Raw genomic sequence first — 19,355 nt, forward strand, 5'->3', positions numbered from 1 at the left:
GCCCCGCCGGGGCGGGCCGGGGCCGGGGCCGGGGCCGGGGCCGGGACCGTGCCCGTGCCCGGGGCCGTGCCGCACCGCACCGCACCGTGCGGGCGGGGGGGGGGGGCCGGGGCGGCGGCGGTGCCATGGGGCCGGGGCGCGGGGCGGCGGCGGGCCGGGGGCCGCTGGGGGCCCTGGCGCTGCTCTGGGCGGCGGCGGTGCTGTGCCAGCTGGGCAGCGGCAGCGTCCTCCGCCGCCGCCTCCACGCCGCCGGTTTCCTCCAGCGGCGGTTGAGCGGCGGGGAACGGCGCGACGTGCAGCGGGAGATCCTGGCCGTGCTGGGGCTGCCCGGCCGGCCGCGGCCGCGGACCCCCGCCGCCACCCGCGCCCCCGCCGCCGCCGCGCCGCTCTTCATGCTCGACCTCTACCACGCCGTGGCCGGCGAGGAGGAGGCGGAGGAGGAGGAGGAGGAGGCGGCGGTCTCGCGGCCGGTGCTCACCGGGCTCAGCACCCAGAGCCCCCCGCCCGGCAGCGTCGTCAGCCGCGCCGACACCGTCGTCAGTCTCGTCAACATGGGTGAGCGCGGCACCGGGCCGTGCGGGGGCACCGGGGGGACCGGGGCGTGCGGGGGCACCGGGGCGTGCCGGGGGACTGGGGCGCACCGGGGAGACCGGGGCGCACCGGGGGGACCGGAGCCTGCGGGGGGACCGAGGCGTGCGGACAGGATCTAGGCGGCTTTGGCAGGACCGGGGCGCACCGGAGGGACCGGAGCCTGCAGGGGGACCGGGGTGCACGGGCAGGATCCAGACGGCTTGGGCAGGACCGGAGGGACCGGGGCGCACGGAGGGACCGGGGGGACCGGAGCAGACCAGGGCGCACGGGCAGGACCGGAGCCTGCGGGAGGACCGGGTCGCACGGGCAGGACCGGGCGGTCTCGGGAGCACCGGGCGCGGAGGCGGCGGCCGAGCCCCGCACAGGGCAGCGCATCGCCCCGGGGCGCTCGGCGTTGCCGCCCGCAGCGCCGGGGAGGCACCGGGGGGCACCAGGGAGCCCCGCACGGCGGGACGGGGTGCACGGGGCTGCGGTGGCCGCACTGCCGGGGCTGGGCACGGCACGGAGCCCCGCTGCCAGCCCAGCCCGGGCTGCTGAACCGACCCCGACCCAAACCCCGCGGAGCAAACCCCTGGCTGCGGGCAGGGGACCATAGCTGCTGTACCGACGGCTCCGAGCATCCCTCGGTCCCGGGGTGCTTCCTCAGTGTGCCCCTGCTCAGAAAAGCCTCTTTTGCACAGGGCTGGGCTTAAGAACAGCGGGAGAGCAGCTGAGGGACGCGGTGGCCATGGGGCTGCACCCTGGGTGCTGGGAGAGAGCTGCCGCAGTCCCTGGCCGGCTGCGTGTGAAACCCAGCTCCACTTAAAAAAGTGGAGGTGGAGAAGGGGAAAGTCATGCAGCGAGGGTGGGCTGAGGGCCGGAGGCTGGGAGCAAGCTGGGTCAACTGAAGCTTGTCCCCAAGTTGCAATGAACTGGGCTGCTTCCCCCGAACGCTCTCTCCATCGTAACACAGCGGAGAGGGGCTGGAAACCACCGTGGGATGAGGCAAGCTCATCCTGCTCGAGGGAGCCACGCCGCCCACCCTGCACTCCCCATTTCGGTGGACACACGCGAACTGGCCGCAGAGCCAGCGGGGCACGCAGGCAGGACAGCAGCTCTCGTGCCAGCAGCAGGGTGGACCGAATTACCTGCGGTGGGACACTGAATCACGGTTCAAAATAAAATCCTCAAGGTTGCTAATTATTGCTGGAATCCCGTCCAGCTGGTTACTGAGCAATGCCAGGCTCCAGCCACCGTCCTATTTCCAGGCGGTTGCGTGAGCGGCAGCGAAAGCAGAGCTATTTCCAGCCAGCATCAGCGGGGGCCACGAGCACTTGGGGCACGAGGGGTCCCCTCAGGAGGGCAGGCACTGGGGTGGCCTGAACCCAGCAGGATGAGCACAGCAGGCATTCGGATACGGAGCTTTTCCCTGCCTTTGCTCATTGCTTTAAGGGGTGTTTGGGCGTCCCTGCCCGGGCCAAGCACAAGGCTTTTGGGGAGCATTTGCGCAAAGGCCAGGGGACGAGGTGCGGGGCAGGGAGGTGATAGCAGGGAGCGGTGTCCTGGCCCACGAGCCGCAGACGTGGCTGGTGTCCTGGGCTCGGGGATGCCTCCCCAGAGCAAAGCTGGATTCGGCGGCTGCACCGCGGTGTGCCAAAGGGTGTGCAACGGGAAGGTGCCTCACCATGGCACCGCCGAGGAGCAGCCAGGGCCCCTTTCCTCCCCTGCACCCCTCCAGGCCCTGCACAGGGTCCCCCCCAGCCAGTGCTCTGAGCATGGGGAGAAACCCTCCCCGGGGAGCCCAGGCAGGGAGGGAACCTGCACCCTGGGGAGGAGGTATGGGTGAGGGAGGGCCGTGGAGGCGTCTCCCAAGACCCTCCTGCGCCGGGCAGTGGTTGGGGGTGCACATGGGAGCAGGCACCCAGCACCCAACTCCCATCTAAAGCCCTTGGGGCTGTGGGTGCTCAGCGTCCTGGGGAAGCCAGAACCGAGGGAGGTGATGCTGGGATGCCAAATCCCAGCTCCTTCAACACTCAAGACCACACAAGCACCAAAAAGTGCTTTGAAATGGCCAGGTTTGATGACAGCCAGGGTGGGATGTTTGGGGGAGCTGGGGAGCTGCCCGGGAGGCGTCGGTGGTACTGGCACAGGGTGCTGGTGCAGGGGTGCTGGCACAGGGTGCTGGTGCAGGGGTGCTGGCACAGGGGTGCTGGCGCCGCTCCCCTTCCCGGTGCTCCTGGAGCAGCAGGGAGAGTTGGGGAACACAGTTCCAGCCTTCAATTTGAATGGCTTTGATTTCTGCGGCTTCGTCAGCCCCTTCATGTTAATTAAATAAATTTTTGTGGGAGAAGGCTAGCTTTCATTTGCATGCATAATTTGCTGCACAATTACCCTGATGGGGCATGCAAATGGGGTAAGTCGGTGCTCCATTGGGCACTTGGACCTCTTTGCTCCCAGCCACCCCGCGTAGCCCTGTGTGAGCCGGGCCGGAGCGCGGCTCCCAACGGCACACCTTTTTCCTGGGAAGGGGAAATGACAAACCTCCCCGGCGCACAAACACGTCCCGGTTTGGGCGGGCAGAGCACCCTGCCTGCCTGCTGGCCTGGGGCCGGGGGCAGCGAGGGCCTCCAGGCGATGGGCGGCCACCGGGCACCTTCGGTTGGGTTTGGTGATGATGGATCCACCCGTCCCGTCCTGCTCGCTGCCTCTCGGCGCGAAGATAAAACACTTCATATAAGCCTGACCCGTGCTATTTCTGTGCGCTAACTGAAGGAGTCAGGTGGGTTGTATTTTTAAGCCTGGGGTAAGGATGGGCTTTGAGATTTCTTCTCGGCCAGGGCTGAGCCACCAGCTGTGAGTCACGGTTGCACGCAGGGTATAATCACGGAGCAGAGAGGTTTGTAACGGGAAGGCGAGGAGGAGGCCTGCAGTGCTGCAACGTGCCCGAGCCCCCCGCGACCGCCCGTCGGCACCACAACACGCGCGTCCTCCCTTTCCCTCCCCGGCTCTGCCGCTGCCCCGGCCTGTGGCCGGACTCCCCCCGCGGCTGTTTCGGATGCAGCAGGGAGGCAGCTCTGCCCGCGGCCGGGCATCGTTCTGGCAAACCCTGGCTTCACCGGATTTGCTTCCCGGGGAGCGCTGGGGGAGGAAGGCAGGGCAGCGCTCGCTGCCACCTTTGCAAAAAAATAGATGCAGTGCCCCGGGCGCTGCAAGGAGCCATTAGTGCGGGGTGGGAGCTCACAGCAACCTCTTTAATTTAGCCAGGGAGTTGGGGTGAGCTGCTCCCCGCGCTGGCAGAGCATCGCCTGCTGCCAGCCTCGGCGCCCGTGCAGGCGCTCGCCTTCGCCCCCACACAATTACCACCAAAATCCAACTGCTGTCAGCAGCGGGGTCAAGATTTTCCCACTTCTGACTTCATTTCGCAGCCGTTTGTGCCTCCTTCACTGGGCATCCACGGCGGCTCTGCCAGAAAACCCGGCGCAGCCGAGGGACGCGCAGCAGCAGAGGTGTCGGTGCTCTGTACGCACCCGCCGTGCGTGTTTTTAATGGGAAAAGCTTTGCAAATGGAATCCCCTGGGGTCCACCTGCGGCAGCGGGCGCCCGGCTGGCCGTTGGGAGGGCTGGGGCAGCGGGGGGGGATGCAGGCGGGGGCCAGGGCGGCCTCACAGCCACATGCAGCCGGGCTGGGGGTGCCCGGTGCTGAGCCCCGTGTCCTGCGGCTCCCGATGTTCATCCTGGGAGGGTGGAGGAAGCGCTTGTGAGACAAAGTGGGAGCCTGGCAGAGGCTGGGCTGCATTTCGCAGCACTTGGGATTACTCCTAAATCTCTCCCCGCTTCGGAAAGCCTCCAGAGCGTATTTTTTCCTGCTTGCAAGTGAAGGATAATATCTTCCTTGCATCTCCTTTAAACCTATTTTAGGATTCAGAGCACTTGATGTGGTTGAATATCCTGGCATTTCCTTTTAATTTAGTGTCTGAAATGATCATGGGGAGCATTGGGAGCAGCCAGGACCAGTAATTACGACTGATGCACAGTTTATAGAAACAGAGAAAGTTTACAATGAAAAAGTGCAGCTAAAAATAACCTGGGGAGCGGGACGAAGGGCAGGCGGCCCCGTCGCCCCATCTCTGGGAAGAAAGTGGGAGCGCGCAGGGGCTGGGAGCCTCAGCGGGGCTCAGCCCGGCCGGAGCTGGGCATCCCCTGCCAGGGGTTGCATGGCCCCACAGCCATTTATATACGTATATAGTATTTTTTTATTATTTTTTTGGGGTGCGGAGAGCACACGGCATAGTTGTGGCGTTCAGCTTTGGGGAAAGATGCAGCAGCTCTTAGGGGCGAGACGGTAAATGCTAAAGGAGGGGGCAAGGAGAGCAAAGAGCTTGGGTTGGGTTTTTTTAGTGCGTCTCATCCGCAATCCGGATAATCCGCCCACAGATAATTGAGGGTTGGCGGTGCGGCTGAGTCAACCCGCCTCGAATCAATAGCAGGTTCCCAGGCGCGACGGGCTCCCGGCCGGCCGGGGAGGGCCCATCGCCCGCACACCCCCAGCACCATTTTAGCACCCACTTTTCTGCCTGGGCAAAGGGTGCTGGGTGCTTTCGGGATGCGACACGCGCTCCCTCACTGCACGGTCATCACTTTGCAGCTGTTTATAATTTTGCCAGAAAACACGGTGATGTTAAACCTCCGCCAGCCTGCTTATCATCTGTTTGCAGCCGGTCCCAACCCCGTCGCCTCCCTGCCCCGCTCACCCTGGGTCGGCACAGGAGAGGATGCTTCTCCCTTGGTCCTTTCCAAGGGGGTTCCCTCTTCTGCGCCACGAAGGGGCAGAGAAAGCCAGGATTCCTCCTAGCCTCTCATCCCAAATACTAGGCAGCTTGTTATTAAGTCCAGCTCATTTGGTTCATCAAGGTGCACAGCTAATTGCGGTCCCCTTTAGCGTATCTCATTCCTGGCCAGGTACTGTCCGGGTGTCCCTGGGCTCACCCCCCTCTGCCTTCGGCCCCGGACTCCTCCATCACCTCCACAGCACAGAGATGGGAAGATTTCATAACAAACTGCTTCTTTAGCAAGGGTTTTCACCTCTCTCCTGGGCCAAAAAATCTCTCTGGGGTCTTTTTCTGGGTTGCTGGGTCCCTGTGACCTCCTTGGCTCTGCCACAAAACTCCCCCTGCCCGTCCCTGGATGAAGGGCCATTGCTGGGCCATTCCCTGGATGAAGGGCCATTGCTGGACCATTCCCTGGATGAAGGTCCATTGCTGGGCCATTCCCTGGATGAAGGGCCATTGCTGGACCATTCCCTGGATGAAGGGCCAGCATCGCTTTGCCGAGGACACTCGGCCCGTGAAGATCGCGGTGATTTCTGAGCTGGTATTTGCTCTGGTTGGGTCTCACCTGGTGCCGGGGAGCAAAGAGGTGACCCATCAAATACCCAGGTGACCGAAAATACCCAAGGGGACACTGCTGGGGGTTTATCAATGGGGAAAAAAAAAAGGAGGGGATTCCTCTGGTTGTGTTTTGGGGGATTTAAGGATTTTGCAAGAGCTATGAGGCATCGACGGCCTCAGCAGCATCTTTAATGGCCCAGGAGCGTTAAAGCATCAGCGATGGGTCAGTGGAAGAAATGGAAATGCAGAGAAGGGCCGGGGAGCCCCCGAGGGGCCGCAGCGGGGTCGGGGGGTCGGTGTCCCCCCCCGAGGGGGTGCAGGGGCCGGATCCGGCTCCCCGCAGCATCCTCCCGCCCGCAGCTGGCCGCCGGCCGGGCAGCCTCCCCGCGGGAGCAGGAAGCACTCTCCGCATCCGCCCCTGCCCGCCTGGCCCCGGGCTTTTTTTATAACATAACTTGTGGTGAGCCCAGTAGCTGGAGGGAATGTGGGGTTTTTTTAAAAAGGGAAGGGAAAAAAAAAAAAGGAGAAAAAAAAAAAAAAAGAAAAAAAAAAAAGAAGGAAAAAAAAAAAACCCAACCCATGGGTGCATAATTAAAATCTCAGTGCTGGGGTGGGAGAGATGCCCCACGCATCGGGTCCCCTGTATAAACAGGGATGGCAACTTTACGGTGTATTAAATTTGGAATGTTTTTTTCCCCCTGGAATTGGTTAAAAATTACATTTAAAACATGCGTTTTTATTTATTTAATTATTTGTTTGTTTTATTTTTAAAAGTAAGCACCAGGTCAGATTTGTTACATTGCTTTTGTGCCTGAAGCAGGAGGAGCTTTAATCACTTTAATTATATCCAGTCATAGCAGCCTGGAATATTTTTAAAGAACAATTAGAAGAAAATAATTACATATTAGAAAAACTGTGTGGGGTAAAGAAAGATGGTGGGTTGTTTTTTTTTTTTCCTTTATAGACTTAATAAAAAAAAAAAAAATCACCAGATTTTTCCTTGCCCAACATGCACTAGATTTCTGCAGAAAGTAGGTATTTTCAGTAAAAAGCAAGGTTTTATTTTTACAGAGCAGTGACCTGACAATCCCCCCCCCCCCCCAGCTCCCGTAGGCTGAAAATCTTTACATCTCAGCAGCCCGACGCCTGCAGGGAGAGGGGACCCGTGACGCCCGGCGATGGCCCAGCGCGCCCCGGGCTGTCCAGATTTTGTCCCCCGAGCACCAGCTGCCAGGAAAGCTTGCAAAAAACCCCAATTCCTGCTCCGCCGACCCCCAAAGCTCGGGTGTTCGGGTGGGTTTTCACCCTTCGGAGAAGTGCAAAGGGCTGCAGCCCCTAACCCACAGGGCGAGGGGCAGCGTCCCCGTGCGCCCGCCATCACCAAGCTCTTTATTAATTAATAATAAAGTTCGTGCTCTTTATTAATTAATAATAAAAAAAGAGGGCTGGGAGGCTGGTGGGTTTCCAGCAAAATAAAGTTGGGGGTGTTTGTGCAAAAACGGGGGAGTTACATCAAGGTTAAAACTCTCGGGAGAGGAGAGGTGGGAATTTGCAGCAGCAAAGAGCTCAGGGGGGTGAGGGGACCGGAGCCAGCGGGGTTTGTCCCCAAATCGGGGGCAAATCGGGTCGGTGGGACTCGGCGGGGGGCTGCGGGCTCTGATCAGCCCGGCAGGGTGGCTGGTGGCACGGTGAGGGCCGGCACAGCCCTCCCTGAGCCCTTTGCTCCGCAGTCGAGCAGGACCGGGACATCTTCTCGCCGAAGCCGTACTGGAAGGAGTTCAGATTCGACCTGACCCAGGTCCCCACGGGCGAGTCGGTGACGGCCGCCGAGTTTCGCATCTACAAGGCGCGGGGTGTCACCCGCCACGCCAACAACACCCTCCACGTCAGCATCTATGAGATCGCCGCCGAGCACTCCAACAGGTGATGGGGATGGGGACGGGGACGGGGATGGGGATGAAAGTCATAGAATCATAGAATCATAGAATCATACAGGTTGGAAAAGACCTCTAAGATCATCAAGTCCAACCGTCCACCCAGCCCCCCCATGCCCACTACACCATGTCCCTAAGGGCCTCATCTACACGTCTTTTAAATACCCCCAGGGATGGGGACTCCACCACTTCCCTGGGCAGCCTGTTCCAGTGCTTGACCACTCTTCCAGTAAAGAAATTTCTCCTGATGTCCAATCTAAACCTCCCCGGCGCAACTTGAGGCCATTTCCTCTCGTCCTATCGCTGTTCCTTGGGAGAAGAGACCAACCCCCACCTCACTACAACCTCCTTTCAGGTAGTTGTAGAGCGCGATGAGGTCTCCCCTCAGCCTCCTCTTCTCCAGACTAAACACCCCCAGTTCCCTCAGCCGCTCCCCATCAGACTTGTGCTCCAGGCCCTTCACCAGCTCCGTTGCCCTCCTCTGGACACGCTCCAGCACCTCCATGTCCTTCTTGTGGTGAGGGGCCCAGAACTGAACCCAGTATTCGAGGTGCGGCCTCACCAGTGCCCAGTACAGGGGCACGATGATAGGGATAGAGACAGGGATGGGGATGGGTCCCCCAGTGAGCACCAGCCCTGGCTTTTTCCCTTCCCACCACCATGCAAACGCCGAGGGCAGCAGCACCATGGCGGCCGGCTGTTCCTGTGCTTTCCCGGGCGATGGCACATCCCAGCTTTTCGGCCGGGGCTGGGAGGATGCTTTTCCCAGGGCAGCTGCCAGGGTGCCACCATCATGTGCGGCACAGCCGGAGGCGCCGGGAGCCACCGTCCTGACCCGGCTGTGCCAGGACCTGTATGGACGCAGGCACCGAGGACTCATTTCCGTGAATTATCGCTGGTGCCCTTTGGGTGCTATTACTCACCTGCTCGGGTTTTTTCCTCCCCATTTCCACAGGGAGTCTGACCTGTTCCTGCTGGATGTCCAGGACCTGCGTGCCGGGACCGAAGGCTGGCTGGTATTTGACGTCACGGCCGCCAGCAACCACTGGTTAGTGGATCGGAAATACAACCTGGGGCTGCGACTCTACGTGGAGACGGATGATGGTAAGCCTGCCCAGGCTGCAGCGTTTGGGGCCAAATCCCCAGGAATTGGAGCCCTCTTGGTGCCATGGAAGGCGGTGGGGGGGGGGTTTGTCTCCCTGCGATTTTAAATTTCCAGCTGTGATGGAGAACAGCGGGCGCCAGGAGTCGGCGGCGCTGGGGTTGCAGGCAAGCCCTGGTGGCGAAGCCTCCCAAAGGCATTGACGCTAATGGGGCTCCTGGTGTGGGCTGTAATAACCCCATTAGCGTTTAATGAACTCCTTACCTGGAGGGATCCTTGTGTGTGCCGGAGGATTAACCCTCTTCTCACCAAGGGGTCGAATCTGCTCCAAAGGTGCCTTTCGCAGGTGCGCAGGCACACAAAGAGCATCTCCGCTCCCATGGAGGGAGAAATCGCAGCCGTTGGTGCCCCGTCCATCCCCTTCCCTCCCAGCTGAGCTTTCCTCCCCAGAGACGAAGGAAAAAAGTATATCAGTTGCTTGGCTCTCATTTGGGTTTTCTCCCTGAATCGCTCTACGTGACCATCGCATGGTGGTGGCCGTGCAGGATGAGGCCATACTGCCTGTGAGCAGCCCATCATACCCCCACCCGGGGGGACAACAGCAGAGCAGGAGCTCCTGGGGGGGGTCCAGCCCCTCAGGATGCCGAAACCACAGCTCTCCGCTGCAAATTTCCTGGGTTTTTTTTGTTTTTTTTTTTTTGTTGTCTCCTTGCTTTAACCAAATGAGTTCATTCTGAGAGCAAACCGGCGCGTGGTCTCGTCCCTGCAGGGCACAGCGTCGACCCGGGCTCGGCGGGGCTGCTGGGGCGCCGGGGACCCCGCTCCAAGCAGCCTTTCATGGTGACGTTTTTCCGCGCGAGCCCCAGCCCCGCGCGCGTTACGCGGGCGGCCAAGCCCCCGAGGAGGCGGCAGCCCAAGAAGACGAACGACCTCCCGCATCCAAACAAGCTGCCGGGAATTTTTGGTGAGAACCTGCGGGGCAAGAAGCGGTCCCTATCAAAAAAAAAAAACAAAACAGGCTCTGCTATTGCCACAATCAAGGGACCTTTTGTTAGCACCTTGTCTTCCAGGAAATCCCAATTTTGGCCCAGAAATGCAGCCCAGGGGAGCAGAGCGAAGAGCTCTGGGTTTTTAGGATTGGGGTTGTTTGCAGTTCGGGGGGTGCAGGGGGTCTGGGGCGGGCGCCCTCGCGGGGACGGTGTTTCATGGGGTTTTCGGGATACCTGAATATTGGACTTTTTTGCATCATTGCCCTTGGTTTTGAAGCCACCCAGGGAGGGCATCACCCCGGGAGGGTGTCACGGCCCCGGGAGGGTGTCACAGCCCCGGGAGGGTGTCACGGCCCCGGGAGGGTGTCATGGCCCCGGGAGGGTGTCACGGCCCTGGGAAGCCACCCAGGCGGGAGGGGAGCGGGGCTGACGCTGCCTGTCCCCTTCTCCCGCAGACGATGTCCACGCCGCGGACGGGCGGCAGGTCTGCCGGCGCCACGAGCTCTACGTCAGCTTTCAGGACCTCGGCTGGCTGGTACTTGTCTACCGGGAGAAGTAAATGTAAAAAAAAAAAAGAACCCCATCGTCCTCCCCCCGGGCTCCCTCCCAGCCCGGCTTCTCCTGCCCACGGAGCGATCTGCGGCCGCGTCAGCAGCGCAGGGCAGCCGGGAGCTGCCGCAGCCCCATCCCGGGAGCTGGGAAGGCAAACATGAACTGCCACAACCCCAAACCCCACCGGTGACCCCAAACAACTCATGGCTCAGTCCGAAAAATCAAAATAAACCCTTGCTGCTGGCACCGCCACGCGGGAAGGAGCCGGCCGGGCTGTTTTTGCAGGTGGGGAATGGATGAAGGGGCGCAGAAAGGGTGAAGCCCACGGCGTAACCGGTGTAAACCCTTTTTTTTTTTCGCAGGACTGGGTGATCGCCCCGCAGGGTTACTCAGCCTACTACTGCGAGGGGGAGTGCGCCTTCCCCCTGGACTCCTGCATGAACGCCACCAACCACGCCATCCTGCAGTCCCTGGTCAGCGCAACCCGCAGCGGCGGCCCCGGGGGGGATGCTGGGGGCCTTGGGTCGCGGTCGGAGCCCGGCAGGTCCCGAGGGGTTTGGGGCTGGGCGCAGCTGGATTTGAGAGTATTTAGGTCGGAGGGTGCAGTTTAGCTCCAGCTCCCAATAAAGCATCGGTGGGTGCGTGCACATCTGGATGGGTGCATGCACGTCTGGATGGGTGCTGCCCTGTCAGCTGGTGGGCAAGGGCATCGTGTCGCCCGTGCATCCTCCTCGCCAGCCGTGGGCGAGGGTTTCATCCGAGGTCCCACGAAGCACCGCTGTGGCTCAGCGCCCAAACGTTGGGCTCAGCATATTCTAAGCAGGAAGGCTTTAATGCCCCGTTTTTCCCAAACCCACCCCACATCCCAGCCGGTGTTTTAATTTCTGGAATTTCCTGCCCTGTGAGTGTTTGATTTCCCAATGGCAGAGTCACACCGGCTCCGGTGTTCGCGGTTAATTACAGGGAGCGCCGAGTCCTCGGCCGAGCCTTTGAAGGTGTTGCCTGGCGGGGTTTAATTTTTGCATTGACAAAGCTGCCAGTCTGGGGCCGGGCACAATCCTGGCAGCAGCGGGGAGGGGTCCCCTTCCCCCCTACACCCACCCATCACCCCTAAACCCAACACGCTTCCCGAAACGGAGCCGTTTGGGCAGGATGTGAATCACCTGGCACCCGGATCCGGCCCCTTCTGGGAAGCGCCGGGGCAAACGCGGCCGGGGAGCCGTGCCAGCCCAGCCGGTGCTGCAAATAGCAGGGTTTGACAGCAAAAACACCGGACTTCCGAAGTAAGAGAGCTGGGCTGCCCCTGCAATAAATTAATCGCACATGTCAGGTAAAGCCGGCGAGGGCTGCGTGCGTGCGGCAGCCTGTGAGCCTCCCAGCTTGCACCAGACGGTGAATTACTGGGATAACCTGTGTCCTGAGCAGGGGATGAAGGAGCCGAAGGAGAGTTGCGTTCAGAAAGGTGTTGTGTACTTAAGATTTTAGTGCAATATGTTAAATTTGGGGCGGCACTGAGCCCTGAAGGAGAATCTCTATTGCGACAGCATCCAGCACCCGCCACCCACACAGGAGAGACTCACGCTTTTTTTTAGCCATTTGCCTATTTACAGTGAGAAAAGGGCCCAGAAATCCCAAAATAATGAAGGGGCTGCCTGGCCCACGCAGTGCCACAAGCCCCGATCCAACATAAACTGCAGCAAGGACTGCCCAGAGTTTAGAATAAATATTTTTGCAAAAAGCTGGAAATAATCTCCCCATTCACCCAGGCTTTTTGCAGTTAAGAACTGGTTTGATGCTTTTTCTTTCTGCCCGGAGCCGCGTTCACCGGCGCTCACGGGCTCCATCCATCCCCCAGGTCCACCTGATGAAGCCCGAGGCCGTGCCCAAGGCGTGCTGTGCCCCCACGAAGCTCAGTGCCACCTCCGTCCTCTACTATGACAGCAACAACAACGTCATCCTCAAGAAGCACCGCAACATGGTGGTGAAATCCTGCGGCTGCCACTGACGGCCGGGTCCCATCCCCGTCCCAGCAGTGTGACAGGGGGGTCCTGCTGCGTGTGGAAGAGGAGCTTCATGGGCTGCATCAGAGCAAAGTCCGTTAATAATAATAAAAATAAATCCCTCCCACCCTTTCCTAGAAGTGGATGTAAATAATACATAACTTTTATTCTCTTACTACACTTAATGAGACACAGACATATATACACACACATATATATATATAGGAAAGAGAGGATGTGTGGCTGGTTACGTGTCCGTTTTGTTCGTGGCTGATGTGTTTTCCCCTGGCGCTGCTGGCTCTGTGGCGTTCGCAGAGGCAGTTTGGGCTGAAGGGTAATTAGGACAAGGGAGGCGGCATCCGAGTTGCTCTGGGACTGAGCCGTTTCTAGCCATCTACGTCTAACTCACTCACCTCGAACCAGCGCTTTTAATTCCCTTAATGAAAACACCGTCAGCCAATTAAGCAGCTGGCTGACTAACCCGCTCCTGTTTACTTAAAGTTGACGAAACTCAGCCAGTTGGAAAAAAAAAAAATATCCATATTGAGCTACGACACTGTTATAAAATAAACACCTAGTTTGGAAAGTAAACACGTAGTTTCTCTTGTTGTTTGTTTTTGAATAAATGTCACAGCACAGCAGCGCTCTGTTGGGCAGACGGGATTTCGCAATGAAAAAAAATACTCGGGATCGACTAAAATTGTACCTTTTTGCTTGAAAATAAGCCCCGCCAAGTGTTGTGATGTGAGGTTTAGGTCAGGGTCAGGGGCTGCGCTCACCGGGATGTTTCCCGTGGGCTCAGGATGGGGTTGCGGCCGCACCAGCCCCGGCCCCGTGCAGCTTCCCTGGGCTATTTGCACAATTAAGTTATTTATTTGCTCTGATTTTAAAAGTAAACAGCCTGGCCTGTTTCTCAGCTCAGGTACCTGGGGAACCTTGCGTCACTGAACAAATTTGGCTTAGCCAAATGCAAAGAAAAAAATCCCAATAAACCCACCAAAATAAAAAAGATCTGCCCCCTGCCTGATGCCCGGCTTCCCCAGAAAAGGTCTTCCCTCTTTGGAAAGATTTCATCTGCCGACCCATTCCACAGGGAATCCAGCTCAGGATGCGATCGCCGCTCCGTGCGACGTGGTGCCTTCTGCAGACAGAGAGCCCAGGGCTTCCATCGACTCCCCCCATCAAGCAAGGGCTCTCCCTGGTTCAGGTGGTGCTGAAGATTTCTGCAAGGTCCGTCTTCAAAAATTTGAGATTTAAACAACAAAAAGAAAGGAGCAAGGAGGGGAAACGCTGGGTTGGTTTATCTGTTTGTCAGGTATCACGGCCAAGTGCCTGCATCTCACCTTGTCCCCGTTGTAGGGCAATGCACGACCCCCGAACAGTGTGGGAAACCAGCAAGTGAATAAAAGCAACCCAGTGTTTATTATGGAAAAGCAACACCCCTGATCTGGGAGCAGCTGGGCTGATGAAACCGAAAATCCCCAATTGCACAAGCTCTTAAAAACATCCCCTGAACCCCGGCCCCCCACACGCGGCCCTGGCAGCCCCATCCCTCCTGCGAACGCCTGCGCAAGCTCCAACCCACCCATCCCCTCCCTCCCCAAACACACATGCCCAGCAGTACCCAGTGCCGTCATTTCAGAGGAAACCCCAAATCAATCACTTTCCAACGACGTGGGTACCTTCACGGTGCACGGCCAGAGCTCCCCACTGACGGGAACTGTAAGTGGACGTGTCTATCCCGCTCTGCAAACCGGAGTTTGGAAATTAAACCCCTTCCTACAGCCTCATCATTTTTTTTTTTTCTTCTTCTATCACCCAAGAGGCTTCTTCATTTCCTGGTACTTCTTGTCCAGACCTTGCTCTCCCAATAAATCCCAGTAAATGCCCTCCCTCTCGGATGGAGATGGAGTTGGACCAAGCTTGCTTCCCAGCAGGACGGCCGCCAGCCAGGGACCTGCCTCCCTCTGCTGATGGGAAATGACACTACAGAGCCAGGGACAGGCCAAAACCGCCTTCATGAGATCCTGCTGCAGAAAAAGCATGAGATTGGGCTCTGCTCTTCTGGCCCCGGCACAGGTAGCTTCCCCTGGAGCCAGGATTTAGGCACCAGATTTGAGAAGATGAGGGTAAATGCAAAAAAAAAAAAAAAAAAAAGGTATCTTTGCTCAAAAGCAAAGACCATCCTCACACGGTGAGAATTCAACAGCCAGCGGTAGGTCCTCAGTATTTTTAAAACTAGGTTTTATTTTTACCTAATATAAAGTCTTTCCGGAACACAGCAGCAGAACCAGCCCTGCCCCGCTCGGGGCAGCACAGGACGGCGCAGGCTGAAAAGCGATTTCTCCTCGGGTGGGTCGGGACCCCCACAGCGCTGTCCGCAGGCACGTTCACGCCAAGCTTTGCAGGGGAATTTCGACAGAAGCGGCGGGAGCTGGGCACTGCCGGGGGGTCGCGGGGCTGCCCCACCCCAGCCGGCTCCCCGGCCCCTCCTGGCCAGGCTCATCCCATCCAGCCCCCTCCAAGAGCCGGGCTCACGGGCACTCCCCGCAGTCCGAGATAATCACCTTCTGCTTCGGTTTCCCATCTTTGGTGCCCTGAGCCTTTGAGAAAAGAGCAGCAGGAATTAAAGGCACAAAGTCAAGGGCAGGAAGGAGGTCGGCTCTGCCCCGACCACCCTGCTGCCGGCACCTACCTCGATCTGCCGCACCACATCCATGCCCTCCGTCACCTCCCCGAACACCACGTGCTTCCCGTCCAGCCAGTCTGTTTTATCACAAGTGATGAAGAACTGGGAGCCGTTGGTGTTTGGGCCAGAGTTTGCCATCGATAACAGCCCTGTGATCAAAAAGTGCAGTGTTATGGCTGGGGAGGGAGCGATGAGCTCCAGCACGTGAGTCACTACTTCGACCCAAACCCATTCCCATGCCCTGCAAAACGCTGCCCGATTTAGGAGAGCCTCTGTATATTAAACTCCACAGAAACTACTGGAAACCAGTTATGTCAAGAGAGAAACACTTGCAAGCATGAAAGATGGAGAGTGGTGGAGATTGCTCATCTATTTTTAGTTGCAGTAATAGAAAAGCTGTTTGTATGGAGATAAACCTGCTTGCTTTTTGCTGTTTTTCATAGTCACACTAGAACGCTGTGACATTCCTCCCTTAAAATCAAACAGGAAAGCAGCTTTGAAACTCCTCCTCCGTTACTAATAGTGGAATGCACGTGGATGGAGAGCGACCGATGCATTTCTACTTGCTGAATACACAACGGTCTGACCGCAACAGATAACACTGCGGCAGAAGCGTTTGGCCAGTGTAGATAATAATTCAGGGCTGCTACTATCAACATGGTCTGGGTCAAACAGCCCAAGTGTGGCCCCTAGATGATGTTGAGCCATTTTGCTCTCCAGCCCCTGCCTGGGGAGATGGCTCTACCTGGCCCCGTGTGTTTGAGAATGAAGTTTTCATCATCAAACTTCTTCCCGTAGATGGATTTGCCTCCGGTGCCGTTGTGGTTGGTGAAGTCGCCGGCCTGGCACATGAACTGGGGGATGATGCGGTGGAAGCTGCTCCCTTTGAAGCCAAAGCCTTTCTCATGGGTGCAGAGGCAGCGGAAATTCTCTGTTTGGGAGCGAGGGGGAGAGGGGTGAGAGCTGCGTCACAGCTGGAAGCCACCACGCTGGGGAGGCTGACCCTCTCCTCACCTACGGTCATGGGCACCACATCTGAGCGCAGGAGGATCTGCAGCCGCCCCGCAGGTTTGTTTCCGATCTTAATGTCCATGTAAACCTGAGGGTTGACCCGGGATTTCTTAGCAGGAGGCTCGCCCTGGGCAGGAAAAGAAAAAAAAAGCAAGTTGAGATGACATTCCTCTGCTCTGCCTCCGGAGACGGCTGACCCCACGCTCTCAGTCTTCAGGACAGCAAGAATACAGATGGCTTCAGCTGGTTTTCCTACCTCCTGCACCTCTGTTTTGGGAGCCTCTGCTCCTGCCTCCTCTGTGTTCTCCTCCAGAGTCTTCCCCGAAAACTTCTTCAGCCAGTCATCGTCCGACCAGACTGCGATGGCAAAAGGAAGGGTCAGAGCACAGGAACCAAACCAAAGGGCCGCGCGTGAGCACGTACGCGGCTGCACGGGTCAGGGCGCAGCACGGTGCTGGCAGCAGATCGCACCCGAGGTGTGGGAGCACTCGGCTGGCAGCAGCCTACCCCAAAAGACACGCAGTGCAGGGAAATAAGGGACAAAGTCATCCTTCTTCCTCACAGAGGTGCCACACATCACCGGGCAGGGCAAGCTCACGGCCCGTTCCCTGTGACTACCCCCTCGCAGGACAATTGCTCCGGACGGCCTTGGCCCCATCTGCTTTTACAGATGTGGCCAGATGTGTAGGTAATTCTGCCTGGCATGTGTGTGGGTGCTGTGCCCTCTGTCAGAGGGCATGAAGGCAACTGGAAGTGCAGCCAAGAGTACTTCCATCCAAGGAAGTGGGGGATACTTTTGGTTATTAGGTTATTTGGTTATTAGAATGCTGCTCAGATCCCCGAGATCCCCAAACGGGAGGCAGAGCGGAGGTCTCTGCCTCAGGGCCTGGGGAACCAGAGAGAAAGGCTGATGCACAAAGCTCTGAACACCCACGGGGATGCTCTCCCTCCTGGGCACCAACTCACCAGGCCTGGATGATCCTTCTTTAATTCGCATTGGTTTGGCCAAGTTCACACGAATCGTCCTGCCGAAGAGCTCAGACTCATTCTGCAGAGGAAAAAAAAAAGCAGAGCAAAGCCCACCACAGGTAAAAAATCACCGTGCCCCCCAAATCCCTGCAGAGGTCAGAGGAAAGCAGAGCTTGCTTTCTCCACATAGCCCACACCACACAGGGCCTTGCTCTGCGCTACTGGGAAGACGGCAAATCCGTGCGTCTCCGCAGGCGAGTGGGAACAGGGTCCGTACCATGTTGTCAATAGCTGCTGCTGCATCCTGCCAAAAAAGCAAAAGAAAATCATTATTGTTTCTTCTCTCTCTACCTTTAAAAGCAAGGCTGAGCCTACACGTGCCCCAGCATTTCGTTGCAGAAAAGGCTGCCGAAGGACTGTTGTCCTAAACCTCACCTACCCCAGGGCCGTAAAAACTGATGAATCTTGCAAGAGCCGTATCCAACCCAGTATCTGGGGTTGGTCTTCCCACAACCAATCCAGCAAACTCATTTTATGTACAATGCTTTATCACTTACATAAAATATTTGGGAGAAGAGGAGAGACCTTGTGTACAAGGCCCAGGACAGATTATAAGACAACAAATATATGACAGCCTGTGCTGCCCAAGACACCCACCCGCTGCTGCTGAGCTCCCGGGACAGCAGGAGAGCAGTTTGGGCCAGCTGTAGCCATGCTTCAGCCCAAAAGAAAAATGGGAAAAGTGGGAACTTGGAAAGGCAGAACAGCAGCTCCCGCTGCTCGGTAACAATGCGAGGCTGTGGCTGGTAACCCCGCCTGCCTCCATCGACTGCAACACTGCTGTCCCCAACGGGAAGAGGATCCAGCCCAAAGACACCAGCGCAGGGAGAGGAGGGCCCAAGCATTTGCCCCTTTCTCACCTCTGCCAGCTCAAATTCAATGAAGGCGAATCCCCGGTGCTTTTCTGGAGAGAAAGAGAGAAGCAAGAGGTCACGGGCAGCAAAGACACGCCGGTCCCCCGGCGACCCGGCAGCGCTTGGGTCCCGTGTCCCCCCCGGGGAAACCGCCCGGGAGGGCTCGCTCCCCGCCGAGGGGATGCTCCGACGGAGCCCCCCCCGGCCACGCACCCGTCTCGTAGTCCAGCGGGATCTGGATGTCGGTGATGTCCCCGAAGGGGATGAAGGCGGCGTGCAGCACCTTCTCGTCCACCTCCTCCGCCAGCCCGCCTGCGGGGCGGACAGCGGTCACCGCCTGCGGACCCCGGCCCCGCTCGGGGCAGCCCCCGGCCCCGGCACTCACCCACGTACAGCACCCGCTTGGTGGCCGCCATCTTCCCTCCGGCCCGGCCCGCCCCGGAACCGCGCAGTGGCTCCGCCCGCCCCGACCCCCCGCCCTTCCGCGGGGCCGCGCCCCGCCCGGGGCCGCACCGGGGCGGGGCCGGGCTGCGGGCGGCCCCCGGCTGCAGCGGGAGGAGGCAGAAGCGGCTGCGGGGTGCTCGGCGCTCTGCACGGGGAGGGCGGTCCGCCCCCGCGTTTCAAGGGGGATTCTTGCTTATTTTACTAGGAAAAGAGGACAGAGAGGGGCGAAGTGGCACTTACAACCAGAAACGCTGGCAGCCCTTTCTGCTTCCCTGGGACCTCCGTCCACCAGCTTCCAGTGTTTTCCAAACAGAAATTCAGGCTCAGTTCCACTACGGAGCAGGCGTGTTCACCTCCAGGGTCAACAAGGTGTTTGAGCTGGCCACGTTCCTTCCGCAGAAGCATCTGTAGTGTCGAGTCCGACTGCTCGCTCTTTCAGAGTTGCTGCATGCTATAGACTTACCTGAGTAACACTTTTTATCCCAAAGGATCACCCGAAATACTTTACAAATCATTTATGAACCCCACTGCCAAAATGCAGCCACCTTCAGAGTATAAAATACCAACTGTCCGATAATGACAGAACCGTTAAAGAAAACATCCAGCTGAAAACGTAGAAATATATGCAAAGAACAGCCGAGTTTCTCCTCTCCAGCAGAGGATGAAAAGGAAGCCAAACCCCTTCCAGGCTTCACTTGAAAAACACCTCCCAAACCCTTCTATTTGATCACTGCCCAGTTATAGTTATCTCCCATTCAGACACTAACCAAACCCAACATAATTGTCCTGTGGCA

General features: G+C 58.3%; 2 protein-coding genes across 2 annotated transcripts; one reads left to right on the top strand and one right to left on the bottom strand.

Moving 5' to 3' along the window:
- Nucleotides 1-125: 125 nt before the first annotated feature.
- On the top strand, nucleotides 126-13,122 carry LOC142092823 (bone morphogenetic protein 8A-like). The gene is made up of 7 exons (XM_075173340.1): nucleotides 126-555; nucleotides 7,688-7,880; nucleotides 8,847-8,995; nucleotides 9,763-9,957; nucleotides 10,438-10,517; nucleotides 10,897-11,007; nucleotides 12,390-13,122. The coding sequence occupies exons 1-7, from the start codon at nucleotides 126-128 to the stop codon at nucleotides 12,537-12,539; spliced, it is 1,308 nt and encodes a 435-aa protein (XP_075029441.1). The 3' UTR covers nucleotides 12,540-13,122.
- Nucleotides 13,123-14,761: 1,639 nt separating this feature from the next.
- PPIE (peptidylprolyl isomerase E) lies at nucleotides 14,762-18,595 on the bottom strand. The gene is made up of 10 exons (XM_075173344.1): nucleotides 18,503-18,595; nucleotides 18,331-18,429; nucleotides 18,124-18,167; nucleotides 17,481-17,507; nucleotides 17,201-17,282; nucleotides 16,491-16,591; nucleotides 16,238-16,361; nucleotides 15,969-16,154; nucleotides 15,230-15,372; nucleotides 14,762-15,137 (listed from the first exon to the last, which is right to left on the bottom strand). Exons 1-10 carry the CDS (start codon nucleotides 18,531-18,533, stop codon nucleotides 15,069-15,071), a joined length of 906 nt encoding a protein of 301 aa, XP_075029445.1. The 5' UTR covers nucleotides 18,534-18,595; the 3' UTR covers nucleotides 14,762-15,068.
- Between the last annotated feature and the right edge of the window lie 760 nt (nucleotides 18,596-19,355).

This window comes from Calonectris borealis, chromosome 25, assembly GCF_964195595.1.
Source record: "Calonectris borealis chromosome 25, bCalBor7.hap1.2, whole genome shotgun sequence".
Lineage (NCBI taxonomy): Eukaryota > Metazoa > Chordata > Aves > Procellariiformes > Procellariidae > Calonectris > Calonectris borealis.

What these genes read in the sequence shown, in the direction of transcription:
- LOC142092823 (XM_075173340.1), top strand. Translation starts at nt 126, where the DNA reads ATGGGGCCGGGGCGCGGGGCGGCGGCGGGCCGGGGGCCGCTGGGGGCC. An exon ending in CAAGCTGCCGGGAATTTTTG is followed by an intron (nt 9,958 to 10,437) that starts GTGAGAACCTGC and finishes CTTCTCCCGCAG; the next exon opens with ACGATGTCCACGCCGCGGAC. An exon ending in ACGCCATCCTGCAGTCCCTG is followed by an intron (nt 11,008 to 12,389) that starts GTCAGCGCAACC and finishes TCCATCCCCCAG; the next exon opens with GTCCACCTGATGAAGCCCGA.
- PPIE (XM_075173344.1), bottom strand. Translation starts at nt 18,533, where the DNA reads ATGGCGGCCACCAAGCGGGTGCTGTACGTGG. An exon ending in CAAGCGGGTGCTGTACGTGG is followed by an intron (nt 18,430 to 18,502) that starts GTGAGTGCCGGG and finishes TCCGCCCCGCAG; the next exon opens with GCGGGCTGGCGGAGGAGGTG. An exon ending in TGTGGTGCCCATGACCGTAG is followed by an intron (nt 16,155 to 16,237) that starts GTGAGGAGAGGG and finishes GCTCCCAAACAG; the next exon opens with AGAATTTCCGCTGCCTCTGC.